General features: G+C 39.4%; 2 protein-coding genes across 5 annotated transcripts; one reads left to right on the top strand and one right to left on the bottom strand.

Annotated features, from left to right (window-relative positions):
* The first annotated feature begins 108 nt into the window (after nt 1-108).
* LOC103457021 (frizzled-7-A-like) lies at nt 109-2,686 on the top strand. The gene has a single exon (XM_008396927.3). It carries the CDS (start codon nt 884-886, stop codon nt 2,501-2,503), a length of 1,620 nt encoding a protein of 539 aa, XP_008395149.1. The 5' UTR covers nt 109-883; the 3' UTR covers nt 2,504-2,686.
* Nucleotides 2,687-3,757: 1,071 nt separating this feature from the next.
* On the bottom strand, nt 3,758-14,917 carry LOC108165689 (CD276 antigen-like). 4 transcript variants are annotated; one of them, XM_017301817.2, is made up of 7 exons: nt 14,744-14,917; nt 13,536-13,850; nt 12,606-12,869; nt 12,144-12,431; nt 11,936-12,040; nt 11,839-11,860; nt 10,743-11,663 (listed from the first exon to the last, which is right to left on the bottom strand). In XM_017301817.2, exons 1-6 carry the CDS (start codon nt 14,823-14,825, stop codon nt 11,847-11,849), a joined length of 1,068 nt encoding a protein of 355 aa, XP_017157306.2. In that variant the 5' UTR covers nt 14,826-14,917; the 3' UTR covers nt 10,743-11,663; nt 11,839-11,846. The 4 variants fall into 4 exon arrangements, with proteins under 4 accessions (XP_081458005.1, XP_081458004.1, XP_081458003.1 ...); XM_081601878.1 differs by lacking the exons at nt 11,936-12,040; nt 12,144-12,431; nt 12,606-12,869; nt 13,536-13,850; nt 14,744-14,917 and adding exons at nt 3,765-4,123; nt 4,991-5,287; nt 5,771-6,037; nt 6,109-6,462 and having other exon boundaries at nt 9,357-11,663; nt 11,839-11,929; XM_081601879.1 differs by lacking the exons at nt 10,743-11,663; nt 11,839-11,860; nt 11,936-12,040; ... (2 more) ...; nt 13,536-13,850; nt 14,744-14,917 and adding exons at nt 3,758-3,811; nt 4,018-4,123; nt 4,991-5,287; nt 5,771-6,037; nt 6,109-7,242.
* Between the last annotated feature and the right edge of the window lie 1,613 nt (nt 14,918-16,530).

The raw sequence follows: 16,530 nt of genomic DNA, 5'->3' as shown, positions 1-16,530 counted from the left end.
AAAAACAGGAATTTTAATTTTAACAAAAAGATTATTTAAAAACTGAACCAAAAAGGAGTTTATCTTTTATTTATGGTTTAATTCCAGTGTGAAAACATTAAATTTTATTTCAGTTCAACGTCTGGAAAATTTATTTATTTTCTTTTATTTTTGTTGCTATTCTTTTTTTAATTATTGTTGCCTTTTATTGTTTATATGATAGCAAACAGTTTATTATTGTCTTTTTTTGAAAGTTATTTTTTCTCCATTAAATCACAGTTTATTATCCACAATACACTGAAGTTTATTCAGTTTATTATGGATAAACTTCTACAGTTTATCTATATTCATATTAAATTACTTTTATTTTACAAAAAAAAGTTTAGTTAATTTTTTGTTAATATTTTGAGAAATCATTCTTGTCAACTGGTTTGGACACCTGAAAATTAATATTAAGAAAAAAAAAAGGTTTATTTGCAAAACCCAATGTTTTCCAAATATTTATAAATAAATTACATAAAATGATTAAAGTAGTGAAATAAAACTATTAGATCTTTTTTTCTCTCAGTGACAGCTGCTGTCTCAAAATAATTCACAGAACTGGACGTGATGCAGTAACTTTGTGTGAAACAAGTTCAGGATTTATCTGCAGGAAAAACCTGAAACATCTCACCTCCATATCTGCATGGACCAATCAGAGAAGAGACAGCTTCTGATTGGAGGATGGAGCGGCACCGACCCCCTGCTGAGTGGAAGGAGCAGCAGCTGAAATCTGGATGTTTGATCCAAATTCTGTCATTCAGGATGAAACCAGGAAAACCGGCTGCTTCCTGAAATGATCCGAGTTTCTGCAGGTCTCAGAAAGTCTCTCCTTCTCTTCTCTGAACATTAATACACACCTGTGATGAGAACCTGCAGCTGGTTCTGGAGGTCCACCTTCTGCCTGACGCTCCTCATCCCGCCCGGATCGGCTCAGCATGAAGACGGGAATTCGGTTCTGGAGCCCGGCTTCTGCCAGCCCATCTCCATCCCGCTCTGCACCGACATCGCCTACAACCGGACCATCATGCCCAACCTGCTGGGTCACAGCAGCCAGGAGGACGCGGGGCTGGAGGTCCACCAGTTCTACCCTCTGGTCCAGGTCCAGTGCTCGGCGGAGCTGCGGTTCTTCCTCTGCACCCTGTACGCGCCGGTGTGCACGGTGTTGGACCGGGCCATCCCGCCCTGCAGGTCTCTGTGCGAACAGGCCCGGAACGGCTGCGAGGAGCTCATGAACAAGTTCGGCTTCCAGTGGCCGGACCGGCTGCGCTGCCAGAACTTCCCGCCCCACGGAGCCGGAGAAATCTGCGTGGGTCAGAACAGGAGCGATTCTGCAGGTCCGGCCGAGCCGAACCCGACCGCCCGGCCTCCGCTCCTCTGGAGCGGCCAGCGGTTCTCCTGCCCCCCGCAGCTCCAGGTTCCGTCCCGCCTCAGCTACCGCTTCCTGGGGGAGGAAGACTGCGGCGCCCCCTGCGAGTCCGACAAACCCGGCGGACTGATGCACTTCAGCCAGGAGGAATTAAAGTTCAGCCGGGTCTGGGTCGGGTTCTGGTCCATTTTGTGCTGCGTCAGCACGCTCTTCACCATCCTGACGTATTTACTGGACAGAAGGAGGTTCGTCTACCCGGAGCGACCCATCATCTTCCTGTCTGGCTGCTGCTTCATGGTGGGGCTGGCCTACAGCGCCGCCTTCCTGCTGGAGGACAAGGCGGTGTGTGTGGCCCGGTTCAGGAAGGAGGGGTACCGGCTGGTGGTCCAAGGGACAGAGAAGGACGTCTGCACTGTCCTGTTCGTCGTCCTCTACTTTTTCAGCATGTCCGGCTCCATGTGGTGGGTCGTCCTGGGCCTCAGCTGGTTCCTGTCCGCCGGGATGAAGTGGGGCCATGAGGCCATCCAGGCCAGCTCCCAGTACTTCCACCTGGCAGCCTGGGTGGTTCCGGCGCTGAAGACCGTCCTGGTGCTGGCGGTGGGCCGGGTGGAGGGCGACCTGCTCAGCGGCGCCTGCTCTGTGGGAGTCCACAGCCTGGAGGGCCTGCGGGGCTTCATCCTGGCGCCGCTCTGCGTCTCCCTCCTCATCGGCGCCTCCTTCCTGCTGACCGGCTTCGTGTCGCTGCTCCGGGTTCGGTCCATCATGAAGCACAACGGAACCGAGACGGAGAAGCTGGAGAGGCTGATGGTGCGGATCGGCGTCTTCGGCTCGGTCTACACGGCCTCCAAAGCGACCGCCATCGCCTGCCTGGTGTATGAACAGGCGTTTCGGCCGCAGTGGGACGCCGCCTGGCGGATGCAGACCTGCAAACACTTCGCTACTCCATGTCCGACCCGAAACTCACCGCCGGCCTCGCCGAACTTCACGGTCTTCATGATCAAGTACCTGTCGACCTTCACGGTGGGGATCGGGTCTGGATTCTGGGTCTGGTCCAGGAAGACGCTGCAGACGTGGCGCCGCTTCGCCATGAACGGAGAGGCGGCGGCGTGGAGGTGAAGCTTCCGGGACCGGAACCAAACCGGCAGGAAGCCAAAGTGAATCTACCGAACCCAAACGAACTAAGGGAGTTTTTATTTGTACTGAATTTTACACTGAAAAAACACAAAATGTTACCAAATATTTTGGTCTTTATTTCCAGTTTAAATATCTTAATAAAACTAACTTAGAAGTAACTTTTCACCCAGACTGACTTGATATTCCTTAATATCGATGAAAAAGTATATATTGTATTTACTGGCAGATTATTTTACTTGTAACAAATACTTTTTCATTATTGACATGATACAAGCTTCTATATTTTATTCAAGTTCCTAATAAGTTAGTTTTGTTTTATTTAAGTATATTTTTTATTATTATTTTATTCAGTTGTTTGACACGTCTTTCAGAGCTGCTACTTTTAAATTGGGTTGTGCTTTATATGCACAATGACACTAAAAGTTATTCTGTGGTTTTATGTGTTAAACAATGTTTTCACCAGAAACTCAACAAAAACGATTCTGTAAGATTTTCTTCTTTTCTTCTCTCAGATTTTTTCACCTTTTAAAATGATCAGTTTCTTTGATGTTAAATCAGGGTTTGACTGAACCGGCTGCTCTGAATCTTTCTAATCAACTCTAAATTTTCCAGTTTGTTAGACATCTTTTGTAAAAACAGAGCTCAGGTCATGTGATTCTCAGGTTAAATTTGTTTTATCCAAAAGTTTATTTACAGAAACAGACAATAAAAACTTAAATCCACAGGAAACCGTTGAGTTTGGAGCAGAAGGACGATCAGTCAGTCTGTCGTCACGTTTCCATCAGTTTTTCACATGAAGATTAAAATCCCAGAGATCTTTGTTCACCGTCAGAAGCCGCCCTGGTTTTGGTGCTGAGGTTGGACTTTTTCTGTTTGCTCAACCAGCCCATGGGTTTTACCTCCCGGTTGGGAGATGAAATGTTTTCCTCCTCAGAGGAGCAGCAGGAACGTCAGGACGTCGCTGCTGCTGCCGCCGCTGCTGCTGCTGCTGCCGCTGCTGCCGCTGCTGCTGCCGCTGCCGCTGCTGCTGCTGCCGCTGCTGCTGCTGCCGCTGCCGCTGCTGCCGCTGCCGCTGCTGCCGCTGCCGCTGCTGCTGCTGCTGCTGCCGCTGCTGCTGCTGCTGCTGCCGCTGCCGCTGCTGCCGCTGCCGCTGCCGCTGCTGCCGCTGCCGCTGCCGCTGCTGCTGCTGCTGCCGCTGCTGCTGCTGCTGCTGCTGCTGCCGCTGCTGCTGCTGCTGCTGCTGCTGCCGCTGCCGCTGCCGCTGCTGCTGCTGCTGCTTCCTAAACTCTCCTGGAGAGGAAAAGAACGGGAGACAAATTAGATTCTGTGTTTAAAACTTCAGTATCACGATTCTTACATATTCCCACGTTTCTGTCTGTGTGACATTTCCAATGATTGGAATAAGTGCAATGAATGTTTAAAAGTAATTTTTGCATGTTTATTGAACGTTGTATCTGACGTCACAGCATGTTGGAGGTAATGATGAGTGAAATGACCTTTGTGATTTGAGGAAGCGCAGCAGCAGGAGGGCAGCTGTTCCTGTGAGTAAAGCCACAGCAGCCGCAGCGCCGACAGCAGCAGGAACCCAGGAGGAACCTGCAACTACATCAACAAAAACCCTTTCAAAGTAAAGGCTTTAGCTCTGAAGACAAGCTTCTTCAAAGACTGTAGCAGTCAGTATTGCAGCGGTTTGAAGGAGACCTCTGACTGAAGACACTCTGTCACAGAAGAACCGTTTGTGGCCGGAAGTTTACATACCCTCATCATTACTATGACAAATATGTAATTAGATTGACACCATAACAGTAAATACTTTGATCTGCATCATAAATATGAAACATTTACATTTTCTCATCTGAACATTTAATTATATGCTTGAATATTATTACTATATGTTGGTATTTTTTAGCATTTTTCTTCTTTGTTTATTATTCAGTTTGATTATTGTCCTCAGTCAGTCTTCTGGTTATATTTATGTTTTAATTGCTGTTTGTAAATTATATTAATATTATATGATGCTGTTGTTTTATTTCCTGTTGAGTTTCTGCAGATGAAACATTTTAATTTTGGAAAAAATTGAAGGATTTTCAGCATAAATCCTGACAAACTATTCAGCTCAATTCGATTTGATTTACTCAAATTAATTTAATAAAATGTGTTTTACTTCAGTTAAACTCAAGTAACTGAACTCAATATATTTTTAATTCAGTTCAGTGTAATTTAATTTAAATCTGTTCAAGTCAATTTAATTTTTCCAGTTACATTTGCTTCAGTTCAATTGGATTTGAGTTAACGTCACTTAACCGAATTTAATAAATGTAAATTTCTTCAGGTTTTTGAAGTATTGTAATATTAATGGGGTGTATGTAGACATCTGAGCCTGCGACCCTCATTAATTCACTCAGTTTGTTTTATTCGCTGTTTTTAAGGTGATTCCGTGTTTCCCGGGTTGCCAGGTTGGGTTCGTACCCGGGTGTTTCCGTATCCTCAGCACCGTGCCGCTGATCACCGCCTCCTCCTCGTTGCTCATCTCGCAGCTGTACAGCCCCTCCTGCTGGGCGGTCAGACCCCGCAGCGTCAGGCCGCCCCACGCCGTCACGGCCTTCACGTGTTTCCTCCAGGCCTCCGTCACGCTGTGGCCGCCGTCCGTCCGGTTGCTGCTCAGGACGATCCGGCTGCGGTTGAACCTCCAAACGAGCCGCGTCACGGTCAGGTTCCAGGCCGAGCAGTTGATGGTCACTTCCGCTTCCGGCACGCTGACAGAAACTTAAACCAGGACCCAAAATCAGGTGTGCAAATTTACACTGTAAAAACACAAAATATTTGTATCTAGTTGTAGTGCAAATATTTCACCATGTTTCCATTTTATTTCACTTATAACAAGAGAAAAATGTCTAATAAAGAAATAATCTGTCAGTGGATTTAAAAGGTTTTTTCAATCAATATTAAGGAATTATTGACCTGAAATAAGCTCCTCCTGAAAAGTTAGTTTCGTTTTCCTTAATATTGATTAAAAAGTAATTGTTCCACACAAGATATTTTCCCAGAATTGAAGGTAAAACAATCTGCAAGTAAAACTAGTACTTTTAAAAATCAATATTAAGGAATTATTCACATAAATAAGTTGCTATATCTTGTTGAAAATATACTTATAATAATTTGTTTGCCTTATTTCAGGTCTGCCGAGATATTTGCACTAAAAATCGACATAAATCCTTGTTAATATTTGGTGATTTGCAGTCAGATCACCTGGTGTGAAGACGGTGACCTTCCTGCTGCTCCTCCTGGTGCTGAAGCTGCAGCTGAAGGTCAGGAAGGAAACGCCCTCCGACAGCGTCAGGGAGCTGTTGATGTCGTAGCGCTGCTCTGCGGTGCGGCTCACTATGATGGCGCTCTGTACGCTGGTGTTGGACGAAGCCCTAACGGACCAGCTGTGCTCCGGACTGGGGTAGATCCCCTCTGAGCTGCAGCTCATCCTGTTCCCCATCGCTTCCATTTTCAGTTCAGTCACCGGAGCTGCGAGAAAAAAGGAAAGAGAAAAGTGAGGATCTGTAAATGTTTCCTGCAGCAGTGAGTGTTTCTCCTACCGTCCACCATCAGGTTGATGAATGAGTGACTGTTAGCAGCAGAGCTGCTGGTGAAGCACTCATATCGCCCCTCGTCCTGAACTCTGACCCCTCTGAGCAGCAGAGAGGCGTTTCCTCTGGAGATCTGATCCCAGAAGAGAGACGCTCTGCCTCTGAAGCGCTGGTCCTGCTGACCCGGCTGGTCCTGCTGACCCGGCTGGTCCTGCTGACCCGGCTCACTCTGATCGCTGTGAAATGAGCGGACCGGAACCGGCCGGGCTTTCAGCTGAGCCCAGTGGATGTGGATCTCTCTGCTGCTGTGGAAGCGACACGGCAGGACGCAGCTCTCCATGTAGACACAGGAAACATCGACGTCTGAAACACAACATGGAGACATGAAACTAAAATATACAACAAAATAAAGCAAATACATGATAGAAATACACATATTAGAACATGTCAAAACACTTAAATACCAAGAAAAACATGATCTACACTGCAAAAACACAAAATCTTAACAAGTACTTTGTCTAGTTTCTAGTGTAAATATTTTTGATTCACTTAAAATACAACAAAACTAACATTTAAAGCAACTAACACAAATAAATAAAACTTTAATGTTGATGAAAAACTATTAGTTCCACTGCACAGATATGTTCCCAAGATAAATAAAAAGATAAGTGAATCTATTATTAGTTTTGTTTTATTTCTAGTGCTCAAAATATTTAAACCAGAAACTCAACAAAAATACTTTTAAGTTTTTGAAGTTAAACGTTAGAAAACTGCTGAAGAGCAACAAACATGTGGAATCAGCAAAAATAGATATTAGATACATCAGATATTATCATGTTAATAACATTAAATTAAAAAATATTAAGCATAAATCATGAAAAATAATTTATTGACAAGGATATGAGTAAATAATTCTGAATAAAAATATGAAAAAGTAAACAAATGTATGAAACTATAAACTAGTGTTTCACACATTTATTTTTATACACTGTATAAAAAACTTAAATCAGACTAAAATGTTCCTGTCAGTTATAATTAGCTCAATTATTTCTATGTACAGAACAAGAAGGTATATATTTTATGTATGTTTTAATGTTTTAGACATTTTTATACCCTTAAACTATGAAACTCGGATCGAATCTTTTTCAGCTGGTTGTTTTAAAACGTCCTGCAGAAATTAATTTGAGCTGATCTGACTGTGATAAACTCAGGTGTGTCGACATTCAACCATCAGGAAGTCAAACTGGGGCTTTCCCAGGATGCTAACCCTGGTTAGCTTTGGACCTGAAACTGGAGTTTAATATCAACGTTTCTGTGTGAAAATCTGATTTCAGGCGTTCAGTAAATGTATCAAAATAATGTTTAAGTTCTGAAATGCTACTTTAGAGGTGAGATCCAGAAATAACTTGTAGTTTCTGAGACTTTGAGGGAAAAATGGAAGCTTGACAATGAAATGAAATGTTTCATGTTTCAAAATGTCCGGTTCTTGGAAGTGGCAAAGTAATCTTTAAGAAAATAAGAAGCAGAAGGAATCCTGCACGTTTCTCAGAAAGTCAAACAAAGTAAAGTGTCAGGAAACGAGCAGCGAGTTCTGAGAACTGAACCTTTAAACGCCTGGAAGGAACCTGGTCGCTCCAGGAAGGGAGAGAAAGTAACCAGTTAGTTTTACCTTATAGGTTGGAGATTTTTAATCCAAACCACTAAACAAATGTTAAATAGAGCATCAGCTTCATCTTAATGTGGTGAATCTTTTCTTATTGATTAAACAATAATCAATAATGTCAGACATCAGGAGGATATTTAATCTGTTCTGGATGTAAACGGACCAATCGAACAGCTGGAGACGAACTGAGGAGATTCTGAAACAATAATCATCTGAAACAGATAAATGATCAGATTTACTCAATAACTGATCGTTATTTATTCATATACTGGTGATTAGACATACAGGATAATCTGTTGTTTCATATGGAGTTACCAAATGTAAAGTTATAAAGCCTTTTACAATGTTATTATAATAAACATATTAATAAAATTATCTTTTTATCTCTTCATGATATTATCAGGAGATTAAATTAATGTAAATTTAAACGATCCAAACTGCAATTTAAGAAAGACACAAACTTCTCCTGCTCACAAAATAAATCTTTATTTTAAAAAATAAATGCTTTGTTTATTGTTAAGCAGGTAATTTATTTTATAAAAATATTTAATAACTAATTCTGAGTTGAAGATTTTGGTTCATGTACAAAACGTTTGGACAGCAGTGGTTAAGATTTCATTTTTAGAGAGAAGCAGAGCTGTAGAAAATAAATAATATCAGATTTTAACTAAATGTTAGCAATTCGGTTACATTAATATAGTGATAAAAACTAAACATAATCTGACAGCAATGAGTCAAATGTTTGTTTTGAATATGAAAATAAAATATTTACATAGCGAAGCATAACATCAAAAATGTTTATTTTTATAAATTAATTTTAGTTTGAGGAAAAATAAACTTATCAATGTTTCAACCCTTCAACCACTTACATAATATCACATTTATTACATGTATAATTCAGACATAAAACAACTAAATCCATATTTTAGAGGATATATTTAATTTTACTTACATGGATGAACAATTATTTCATTAAATTTCAGCAAAAATATCTAAACTAGCATCAATAAAAAAATTTCAACAATAATTTACTGTTATTATATATTATATTCAGCAATAAGAACATGTTAATGTGATAAACAGTTTATTATTCATATCTTTACTGATACACAGAAGCTTCAACTCTGAATTTAAATATTTTAAACTGATTTAATTCTAATAAAAAAATTATCTTTAATATTAAACAATTCCTGCATATTTTCTGGTAATTGTTTATTTCTGATTTTGTAAAGAATTACAGCTGTCTGTAGCTTTACTATGAAAATTAATTTAATAACTTGGATTTTAAAAATAGTCTGTTAAACATCTGAACTTATTGATTATTGATTTTGCTCTTTTTGTTACTGCCTGTAGTGTAGATTTATAATTACACAGGTTCAGATTAATGAACAGTAAAACAATGTAAAATCAGGTCTATTGTTCCTGTTTGTGTCACAAATTCAGGTTAAGTTCAGTTTATATCATATAAAACCCATTTAGACGTTTAACTAAAACAAAGACATCGTCAGCTAAGATTTCATAATGATAAATAACAGGATGGTGACGATCCTAGAAATCTGCATCATATTCCTCCATCAGTGAATCGTTTACTGACCTGCAGGCCAAACGGCCTTCAGCCACAGAAACAGCAGATTCAGCAGAAAGACGGAGCAGCTCAACATTTTCCAGCTTCATGTCATCAAAGACCTGATTGGAACAAATGAACCAGATTCAACGGGAAGAAACAGTTTGTCTCCGAGGACTGACTGGTTTTTCCTGATCAATATCAAATACATGACATGTTTGCGTCTAAGTTTTCCTTATGGGAAGCCGCAGAGGACAAACAGGAGTTGAGTCAACAACCATCTGCTGTGTGACGTTCGTCGCTCTGCAAACAGAAACAGCAGCTCAGCTCAGAAACTGTTTGTTTGATCTGTTACATTTTAAAACAGATTTATTTTTATTAGCTGAAACTATAAATGCAATGATTTTAGAAAATAAATCTGAAATTTTGATTCATTTTTTTACCCATCACGTTATTGAATGAATTATTCTTAAAGATGAACATCAAACATAAAAAAATAACTGCTCCAGTTCATTTGGAGTAATATTTACTTTGCACTCAGAAATGTTTTATAACTTTCACTTGAAAAACTCTGAATTAATTTTACTCTGTAATAAGATGTTTGTCAATTTTACTTACACATTTAAGCAAAATGTTCTCTTACTTTGCAAATAAAATGTTATTGGACATAAACCTGTTACATCAGGTTCCCTCCTGCTGCCTAACCACATTTTATGCATTTGTTAAATTAGAAATATTAAAATAGTTCAGAATACTTGGTGTGACAGATTAAGTTTATAACATGACAAGCTAATTCAAGTAACACAATAAATATAATGTGAAATTTTAAAATAAACATAACATAAAAATTTGTTGTAAAATTTCAATAATAACTGAAGGTAAAATTTACAGAACCAAGAAGTCATTTTTTCAGTGAGGAAGTTTTTTAGTGAGAAAAACAATAATCAGAATCAAAACAAAACTTCTCCATGTTGATCTGATGAACAAACGGATCTTCACAGTAAAACCAGAAATGAAACCAGTTCTTCACTTTGCTTTGCTCCTCGTTCCTCCTGGTTCAGTTCCTGTTTGAACATCGTGCTGGTCGGTCGCCTGCCGGCGCAGAAAAAACTCCTGCAGCGTAAATAAGAGGATCTGTTTGGACTAAAGTGAAAATCCTGATGTTGCTTCAGTGAAACCTTTGCTTCAAACTGATCCTGACCAGAAGTTTGGTCTCTGTGGTTGATGAGTTAATAACTGACCTGCAGCAGAAATGTGTTCCTAAAGTTTGGTTGATGACAAAAGACAAAATGTTTTAAAATTAATTTGAAAAAGGAAAATGATTAAAAACATTTATCTGTGTTAAATCATGCTGGTCTGCACTTTAAAATCTAACTGAAAGTTTTATTTTTACTGCACTAAATAAAACAGCAGAGATGAAGAAAAATACACTTTAGTTAAAGCCACATATCATTTTACATGTACAGAATAATAAAAGAAAATATTTGCACCATTTGTACTTCAGGAGTCGATCATTTGTTCTAAATTAAAAGCTACATTCATCAAATCTTCAGTAACAGGACAAAACAACTTGATATTAAAACACATTAATGAGAAAATAATCACAACATTTCAGGAAAAGAAAATAATTCAACAAATTATAAAAACTTCAACTAGATTTTACAAAGAAATTTATTGCGGTTTTGGGTATAAATTGAATCAGTGAATTTAATGCAACTTTGTCAACATTTTGCCAAGTTTTTATTTTACTCATAATGTTGAAATATTTAAATTGTTTTAAAATTTAAAACATGTTAAGTTTTCCTTTTTAAACCCAACTGGTTTAATACTGACGTGATATAAAGAAAACATTGGTTTTAGGTCAGCAGTTCATCATAGTACAGGGCAACTACACACACACACACACACACACACACACACACACACACACACACACACACACGGAGACACACACCACCTCATGTTTCTGGTCAGTGGGAGGAAGCTGGAGTACCCAGGAAGAACCTGACAGGGAGAACAGACTCAGGATTCAAACCCAGAACCTTCCTGATGGGAGGCAACATTTCTACCCTCTGCTCCACTGCGCAGCTCATTTCTCTGATAGGACACGTCAGGATAGTTCTATCCAAAACACTAAATCTGAATTTTTATTGTGAACAATCGACTGTTGCTTCCTCCTTCCCTCTTTATAGATTAAGCCAAAGATCCATGGTAATTATTTTGGTAAAAATTATTGTCTTATTTTGACAAAACATCACTTATTAAAATCCAGGACAGCAGAGTCGTCATTCAGCTGCAGCTTCATGTGAACTTTCAGGACTCTGAAGTTCAACATCTCTGAAATTTAAGATCAAAATATTAAAATTATTCTCTGATTAATAACAGGTTTCCAAAAATTCATGATTCAATTTATGTTAAGGTGAGTTTCAACCTAAGAACATTTTTAACATGAGATGTAATGTTAAAATATATCTAATATATTTTCATCATCTGGACATAAATCTTTACTCACTTTGCAGCTTAAGCTCCTCCTGCTGTGGAGATGAGAAAATACTATTAGTGAGAAACAGATTATTGAAATACAGAAATCAATCAATTTGCTATTTTACCATTTCTACAGCATTTCTTCCATATGATTATTGCTGCAACAATAAAAACACCAACAACAACAACAACACCGATGATGATGCTGATCTGATGATGAGTTCGACTCTCTGAAATAAAAAACAGGAAAGTTTTTCTGAATTAATAACTTTTAATAAAAAGTGTTTGTCATTTCCTAACTGTCGTTCAGACAGCCATGACCTTTGACCTCACCTTGGTTGATCCTCACACAGGTCTTTGTAATAATCGTCTCATCTTTGTTGCTGAGTTCGCAGGTGTAGACCCCCTCCCGCTGTGATGTCATATCCTGTAAGGTGAGGCTTCCTGACCTTGACTCGACCTTCACATGTTTCCTCCAGGCCTCTGAGACTCTGGGGGAGACGCTGGGCTCCGTCTGACTCAGGATGATCTGATCGTTGAACCTCCAGACCAGGCTGGCTGCAGACGAGTTGGAGTCAGAGCAGTGGAGGGTTGTTGTCCTGTAGGGGGCGCTGGTCACTGCTGCAGGGAAGCAGACAGGTGGGACAATAAAGTTTAGAGACAGAAAAGTTTTAATGCAGCTCATTGCTGCTTGTTCTGATGCCATGAAAGGATTCGGTTAAAGTTATTGTGAGTATTTTTCTCTAAAATTAAAGCTAACATGGAGGTAATTTATTAAAGAGACAAAACACTCACATTGTTCCCTGAACGTTGCTCTCCTCTGGTTCCTCCTGGTTCTGATGCTGCAGCTGTAGATCCGATCTGGACCATCTGGACCCGTCAGAGAGCTGCTGACGTTGTAAAGTTGATCTTCAGTTTTCTGGATCCTGGTAGTTTCATTCAGAGTCGTGCTGGATGGAGGCTCAGTGGACCAGGTGAGTTCAGGTTGAGGGTAGATCCCCTCTGAGCTGCAGGTGATCCTGTTTCCATCCTGATGGATCCTGATGTCAGAAACTGGAGCTGCAGGAGAAACAATTGATTAAACCTCACCAGCATTTATCTCTGCATCTCAATGGATGAAGATACTGTCAGTAAATAATGCTGCTGCACTGCAAAAACACAAAATCAAAAGTATTTTTGGTTTGATTTTTAGCACAAATATCTTAGGACACTTGAAATGAGACAAAACTAACAAGAAAAGTTTCAGCAAGAAATAGGAGCTGGTTTTAAGTCAATAACTTTTGAATATTAAGTACAATTCAACTGTCAGGTTATTTAACTTATAACAAGTCATATTACAACTGACTACAAGACATTTTTACATGGTGTAAGTTAAATAATCTGCCTGTGGAGTTAGTACTTTAAAAATCTAGATTAAGTCTTTATTGACTTAATCTCCTATCTTGCTGGAAAGTTACTTGTCAGTTTTGTTTTATTTCAGCTCAACTAAGACACAAACACTTGGTAAAATTGTATTTTCCAGTGTTTAACATAAGTTGATGGGTCTCCATCTTAGCTTCAGTATTTCAGCTTATAAAGAAATTCATCTCAGTAAATCTGAAGCTGATCAAAAGGTTTATTTATAGTCATTCAGGTCAAATAGGAAAATAACATGTGAATTAATTAGAAACAGAAACAGATGAATGAAAACATTTAATTCTGCTGGTTAAATCCAGTCTGGCCTACCATCAACTTTCAGGTTGATAAATAACTCATTGAATCCTTTGGTGGAGCTCTTGAGACACTTATATCTGCCTTCATCCTGAAGCTTCACTCCTGTTAGTTTCAGTGAGAAGTTATTTCTGGGAATCTGGTCCTTGAATAGTGAGGTTCTGTTTCTAAAGCGCTGGTTCTGGTTTCCCAGCTGGTCTTGGTTTTGGTAGAAGGAGTGAACATTTAGGTCTCCTTTCATATAAAACCAGTGGATGATTAATTCATCTCCATTATCTAAACTACAGGGGAGGATGCAGCTCTGCATGAAATGACAGGACATCTCTGAATCTGAAAGACAGTAAAGAAGAGAATCAGGAAAAATCAGGATTTATTCAGTTTGACTGAAGGGAAACAGATCATGAATAAAAACTGCTGTTGGTGCAAAATGTGAGTTTAGTTTCCCTCCTAAATCTCTAAATCAGTGGTCCCCAAACTACGGCCCGCGGGCCGGATCCGGCCCGCCGCCACATTTGGTCCGGCCCCCTGAACAATACCAGAGAGCATTCAGATTTTTTTTCATATATTGTATTTTCCGGTTTATATGTGGATTTTTCTTCAACCACCAGGGGGCTCTTTAGCAGGAGGTGTGTCCTGTAAACTGTGGGTGTTTTGTTTTGCTTGGCGCATTGCTGCTGCCATCTGTTGGACTTTTGGGGAACTGCTGGACTTTCATGTTATTTAATCAGTACGGTTGTTTGCTAGCGGTAGAGCAGATAAACACACGTGTCTTATACTTCAAAACGAGCCTTTATGTTAACATATGAGGAGGAATTCATATGTTAAAATTACTTTGCTGCAAACCCCCCTCAACCATCCCACCGTCAACAATTTCCAGCAGCGCAGGTGATAAACGTGTTACACTTTTTCTGTCACAAACTGACTCCGGCCCCCGACCAGAGAAGGGAAAAGCTATGTGGCCCTCACAGGAAAAAGTTTGGGGACCCCTGATCTAAATACAAAGAAAGGATCTCAGCTAAAATAAATAGAATATCTTCGCATGAACAAACCATGTTTGCATTTAAATAAAATGTAATGCACACATGAAGGGAAGGTCCAGATAGACTCTTCACCATGTTGCACCGTGCAGAGTTATCAGGCTCCATGATGTCTGAGAAAACATGTTAATCCTTCACTGAGGATCATAATCGTCTAAAACTGGAAGTAGAACCGAAAACACTCACCTGATGAGGAGAAAGAAAAGAAAAGACACTCTGTGATCGCAAGAATCACAAAGATTTTCACTCCATAATGTTCCCGACGCATTTCATGTGCTGGAAGAAAAGAGGAGCAGAAAAATCTACTTCCTTCTTTTCCATCTCTTCATCAAATCGGCTGCTCCTTCGACATGCTGAGACTTGAATGGAATGGAAACAAATCTGGATTTAAACCATTTAGATCAAGTTTCCCTCAGTAACAACAAAGAGACATTATGGCTTTACTTTGTAAAATAATAAAATGATACTCCGTATTTAAAATATGGGCCATTTTTATAGTTCATTGAAATAATTAAAACAGGAGAGATGATGAAAAATAAACTTTATTTAAATCTACATAATAAAACAAACATTTTCAACATTTATATTAGAAACTGCAGTTTAAAACACATCATTGCAGCCTGTAATTCAGAGACTTTGGTTCTGAATCATAAATGCAGATCAAAGAGTTTAATGAAAGTAAAAAGACAAAAAAAAGAGTAAAGTGTAGAAATTACATTAAAATCTGTATTTTATGTTACAATTTTAACTTTACTCTCCAGTATGTTAAACTTAATTTTTAATTTTTATATTTTAGTACTTTAATTTTTTATGAAGCTACGTGCTTCATTTTCTTGACAACTTGCTGTTATGACACATGAACATCGCCTTCAGGACAACAAGAGATACTTTTATTCTTTCATCACTTAAGAAAAACACAAATCAAATGATGAGAAAATCAGACCCAGGTCAGATTTTATATGTAGAAAAACAAAACATGTTAAACATTCATACTTAAACCTTATAAGTTTGAAAACTTGAAGACCTGTGTTTACAGACATTTAGACTGATCAGCTGTTTCCCTTTAACACCCTGGATAAAAACCCAAATACAGATAAAAAACAAAGTTTGATCAAATCAAAAATGCTGATCAGTGAACAGCTTCAGTCACATCAGAAACAAAACAAACTTACTGTTGTAAATTACACATTTAAAACATGCAATTAGTGTCTATTAGAGATTATGGGGGCTACACAGTGGTGCAGTTGGTAGAGCTGTTGCCTTGCAGCACGAAGGTTCTGGGTTCGATTCCCGGCCTGGGGTCTTTCTGCATGGAGTCTCCATGTTCTCCCTGTGCATGGTGGGTTTTCTCCGGGTACTCCGGTTTCCTCCCACAGTCCAAAAACATGACTGTCAGGTTAATTGGCCTCTACAAATTGCCCCTAGGTGTGAGAGTGTCTGTGCATGGTTGTGTGTCTCTGTGTTGCCCTGCGACAGACTGGCGACCTGTCCAGGTGACCCCGCCTCTCGCCCGGAACGTTAGCTGGAGAGGAACCAGCAACCCTCCCGACCCCACTGAGGGACAAGGGTGAAAGAAAATGGATGGATGGATAGAGATTATGGAGTAAAAACATGATCATAAAAACCAAAATCTCCCTGAAATCAGTGAATAAAAGTTTTATAATTTCCTGCTTTGTTTGCAGCAGCAGAATCTGTTAAACTTGAAGTCATTTAATGGTAAAAATGTTCTGATCAGCCAACCGGATCCTCTGAATGTGAAAACATGAACGAGCTTGAAATGATCTGAACATGTTGAAACCTGCAGACTGGATTCTGCTGCTCTCAGCTGAAACTGGAACCAGGAAGGGAAAACTGGGACTTTTATGTGCAATAATGAATCTGTATGAGCGTTTATAACATGGATCACATGGTTACTAAATATTAAACATTCAGAGTGTTTTATGTGTCTGTTATTCCTTGTAAGTCCAGTAAAA

Source organism: Poecilia reticulata, chromosome 20 (genome assembly GCF_904066995.2).
Source record: "Poecilia reticulata chromosome 20, P_reticulata-male-v2, whole genome shotgun sequence".
In the NCBI taxonomy this organism is placed as follows: Eukaryota; Metazoa; Chordata; class Actinopteri; order Cyprinodontiformes; family Poeciliidae; genus Poecilia; species Poecilia reticulata.
The sequence above is the reverse complement of the archived record's forward strand: the minus strand, read 5'-3'. Positions and strand labels throughout refer to the sequence as shown.

Bases quoted from the DNA above. Each gene is read 5' to 3' on its own strand.
- LOC103457021 (XM_008396927.3), top strand. From the start codon at position 884: ATGAGAACCTGCAGCTGGTTCTGGAGGTCCACCTTCTGCCTGACGCTC.
- LOC108165689 (XM_081601877.1), bottom strand. From the start codon at position 6,535: ATGTGTATTTCTATCATGTATTTGCTTTATTTTGTTGTATATTTTAGT. The intron at 6,038-6,108 runs GTAGGAGAAACA...TTTTTCTCGCAG, and splicing joins CATCAACCTGATGGTGGACG to CTCCGGTGACTGAACTGAAA. The intron at 5,288-5,770 runs GTGATCTGACTG...TCCTGGTTTAAG, and splicing joins GGTCACCGTCTTCACACCAG to TTTCTGTCAGCGTGCCGGAA.